This window comes from Fibroporia radiculosa (genome assembly GCF_000313525.1).
Source record: "Fibroporia radiculosa TFFH 294 genomic supercontigs, scaffold3926, whole genome shotgun sequence".
NCBI lineage: Eukaryota > Fungi > Basidiomycota > Agaricomycetes > Polyporales > Fibroporiaceae > Fibroporia > Fibroporia radiculosa.
In genome coordinates, this window is record NW_012133701.1 from 1 (window position 1) to 4079 (window position 4079).

At 62.5% G+C, this 4079-nt stretch overlaps 1 protein-coding gene across 1 annotated transcript; it reads right to left on the bottom strand.

Moving 5' to 3' along the window:
• Positions 1-1926: 1926 nt before the first annotated feature.
• FIBRA_08862 (uncharacterized protein) lies at positions 1927-2256 on the bottom strand (the record flags this gene model as incomplete). Its single annotated transcript, XM_012330477.1, has 1 exon — positions 1927-2256. The coding sequence occupies one exon, from the start codon at positions 2254-2256 to the stop codon at positions 1927-1929; it is 330 nt and encodes a 109-aa protein (XP_012185867.1).
• Positions 2257-4079: the final 1823 nt, after the last annotated feature.

Sequence of the window (4079 nt, forward strand, 5' to 3'; positions counted from 1 at the left end):
GAGCGAGGGGCGCGCCGAGGCGGGGCTCGCGGCGAGGCGGGATCCCGTGCACGCGTCTCCGTCGGAGGGCCACCCCGCGCGGTCGCCTGCGGACGACGGGTGACCGGCGTGCGCGGTGTGCTGTCTGCGGGCGGGGACGCTCGGAAATGCGGGGGTGGTGTTGCTGTTGTTCTTTGCGCGATGAGCCGTGTTGGACTCGGTCTTGGGCTTTTGCTGCTGGAGGCAGGTGTGTACTACTATAGCGAGTTTCTTGTCTGCGCCGTCGTCGGTGTCCTCCTTTGTCCTGTGTTTTCCTCCTCTTGCTTCCTTTTTCTTCCTTTCTCTCGTTCGAGCTGGCCGTATACGCTGTCTGTCTGTTTCGTGTCGGCCGCGACGAGCGCGGGCGGCGTGCACGGGGCACACTGCGCGCCCGGTCTGGCGCCGGTGTGGCCTCGCCGCCGTCGTGCTTGCCGCGCCGTCTGTCTGCTTTCCATCCCCTGCTGTGTATCGCACAACACTGTACCAGTACGCATCATCCATCCACTGTCCATGAGCTCTTTCGACTTTCACGAATAGACGGCATTTTTCTCGTCGACGTCGGATCGCCCGCCCCCGGCCTGTTAGTTATGTAGTGCCCCAGTACGGGCACTTTGATGAGACGCCCATGCGAGCGGCTATGCGCAATGACGCCTCGGTGACGAAGCCGGGCTTGCCCAATATAATATAATGTAGTCGAGGTACTAGTACAGCAGCTTGATAATGGCGTGCGGCAACCGTCTTCAGTTCACCCGCCACCACTCGGACGTTCCTGGCCCGGGTCTCCACGCGCCACGCTCGACAAGTGCATCTCACAGCCAGGACTCGTAACAGCGTTCACGAGCAAGTATAGCCGGGCAGTACCGGATGATGCTGACCGCCCCGCCTCGGCGACCTCTTTCTCCCCTGCTCCCTTCCTCCCCTGCTCCCTTCTCTCCCCACCGCGCCCCCGCGGCAGCGTGGACGAGACAGAGCGGCTGTACGGCGTGCTCGACATGCGCCTGGCGGGCGCGGGGCGCGCACAGCCTCGCAGACATGAACGCGTTGGGCCGCTTGACGTCTCCGCGTGCGGCGGGCGCTCACGCTCGCGCGCGCGTCTCGTCGCGACTTAGGGTGAGCAGCCACGCGTTCTGCGGGATCGCCGCGCTGGGCGAGTGGCCGCACGTCCAGGTGGGTGCGCGCTCGGTTGGTTGTGTGCGCGCGCGGTGCTCACTGCGGACGGACGCAGGCGGGCATGTCGGTTCTGTAGGCCCGCGGAGCCCTCGTGCGGGTCCTGGAGGTCGAGAAGCACGGGGCGGGGTCGAGGCTCGTACAACTGCAGCCGTGGATGTGCCATTGGCGGAGTGGTGGACGTCGATGGCTGGGCAGGGTGTAAATAGAATGACATATTCAGAGAGGGAGAGGGAGTGCAATCAACGCTGCAGGCTGACGCCTATCCTGGGCCTGATCGGCCGGGGGCATAACCCACACGCGGGGCGTGGATCGCAAACGACTCGCAACGCAGACTCGGAATATGTGTAGGGTAGAAACTAAATAAGAACGGATGGAAACACATGACGGGCGCCGTGACCTGACCGGACAAATCTTTAATGGACTGATCACTTGCACACATTTCATTGCCAGGTCCGAGGCCGATGAGATCATACAGATACAAGGGTCTAACTGCATTGACGACACCCTTACGTCACCGAAAAGAACACGCAAGATGGGAAGAGACGACGTACGAGAGCGTCACAGCGCACGACACGCGCTCGACAACAGCGGATATGTCGCAAGGGAGGCCGACAGCCCGCCGTCCTGGTGGGCCGCTAACGCGCACGTCGAGACATAAGAAATCGGCGCCAGCGAGAATTGCAGTCCTCACAGATGTGGTCCAACTCTCGCGTGTGCGGGATCTCTCTCTCTCTCTCTCTACGATCTCTTCCCATCGTCCTCATCGGTGGGGCCCGCGGCCCGCGCCTCCAGCCGTTTCTTCAGCTGGTCCCACTTTTCAAACGTATACTTGAACATCTCCCGCGCATAGTGCGACAACGCGTCCCTCGTGTGGTGTTCCTGGTCTGGCATGTCGAGGGCGGAGCAGAGCAGGGCGGGGCAGGGAGCGGAGCGGAGCTGAGCTGAGCTGAGCAGAGGCAGGCCTGGTGGCCGGGCGAGTCGCGGTGAAAGGAGCGTCCAGCAGCAGAGCAGATGCGGGCGCCAGGCGTCGCTCGGCAGTGTTTTTATATCCCACTGGGCTGAGGCCATTATCTGCATCTGATCACGACACGCCGTGGTGATCCCTTGGCTTGCAATGACGTGGACGACCCGATGTTACCTCTCCATTGGGCCACACGCCCTCGCTCCCTCTCTGTCCTTCCTCGTCCCCCCCATCCCTGCCGCACCCCCGGCTGGGGGCGACCATTGCGCCTGCCGTCGCCTCACAGAGGAGGTTATCGGACACGGGCCAGTCGAGCACTGCGCCACTGGCAAGGCGGCGCGGGCGCATGCCGTCAGAGACGGACACAGGACACGGCTCCACCGCGTCACACATCGAACTTCGAGGACTATCATGCGACCTTTCAGGAAGCGAGCATCGAGTTCTGGCCGGCCGATTGGCAGGAACGCAATACGGCGCGCGCATTGTCCTTTAGCGGCCCCACCGAGGTGTGGCACGGTAGGCACTGTAGCCCCCCGCCGTATCTCTGCCAGCCGCCGCCGCCGCCGCCGCCGCTGCAGACGCACATCTCGTACGGTCCCGTCAATATCTCGCTACCTCGTACTATTGACCGTGAAATATACATACATGCGAAAAATTCCCGCAATCTGCCCGTGCGGCCACGCTGCACGACGTCAGCGGTGGCGGAACTGAATCCGGGCAGCTCCACCCGTCGCCCTAGCGAGGGAACGCGTCTCGCACGTCGCCGGCCTTTCTAATGCCGCCGCGAGGGGTCTTACTGCCTGCGCCTCGTCAGCGACTGGGTTGTGTGCCGAGTCTTTCTGGCTACTCCCTGGAGGGTGGATCGAGACTGGCGGGATGCAGACGTGCGGGGGTTCGGCTGCGCGATACTCACTGGGCACTCTTGGAGCCCCGCCTGTGCCGTGGAACATAGAGCACCCCCCAGCTGCTGCGAAGCCACGCCGGGTTCTTGAGCGTGCGCACGTCTCACGCCGACAAATATGCAGGTCTCAGCGCGTCATCGTGCTCTGTCTGCCCGTCGCGGGAGATTCAGAACCTGTCGCTGCACGCAACCGTCAGCGCGGACAGTCGGCTGAGAGCGCATCTTGAGGATGGATACGTACCTTCTTACAAGACGGAAGGACAGCGCCCCATGAGGCCGCTGGCCGGCCGCCACTTGGCACATCGCGACTCGAAGACACTGCTAGTGGAGTCGGAGCCGGGAATGATCACTGGTGCCGGAGTGACGGCCAAGCTTAGTGACAGAGTAGTACCTAACCATCAGCGTACCACAGCTATGCCCCGACGCGCGCCCTGCATCTCAGGCCGCGTCCAATGTCTCCATTTCAACACTGAACGTATCACGATAGCTCATGCACCGTACCTCGCCGTCTACATAGGGCCAGGCCCTCGTGGACAATAAAAGGAGCCAAAGAAACAACCTAACCAACGAGGAGCACTCGAGGAGCACGCCGTGATGCGTACCGTAGTGTCCTCGGGTTACCCACTGTCCCAGACGATCATCCTGACATCATTGGCGGCAGAAAATCAGAAAATCTCGAAGCGACACAGTATGATAGAATTCCAGAGACATACGCGAAAATGACGGTAAAGTCGACTGTGCGCAGGACTCGGTCCTCTCTCGCGACATGCAGGCGGGAAGTTCCCGAAACGGCCTGCGAGGCGCCAATATCCCGCTGACATAATCTGCCACCCCAACTTTCTCCAGCGGTCACTGACCAGCCCTCTGCAGTCTACCACCACCACATGGCCGCCCTCAGATCTGCGACGAGGCCACACCTGGCATTCTCTCTCTCCTTCGTCCGGACCTACGCGACGCGGCTCCCAGAGCGGCCGCCCTACCGCGCGCCCGACCCGCTGACGAACAACCCGCGCGCGGCCGTCCAGAACC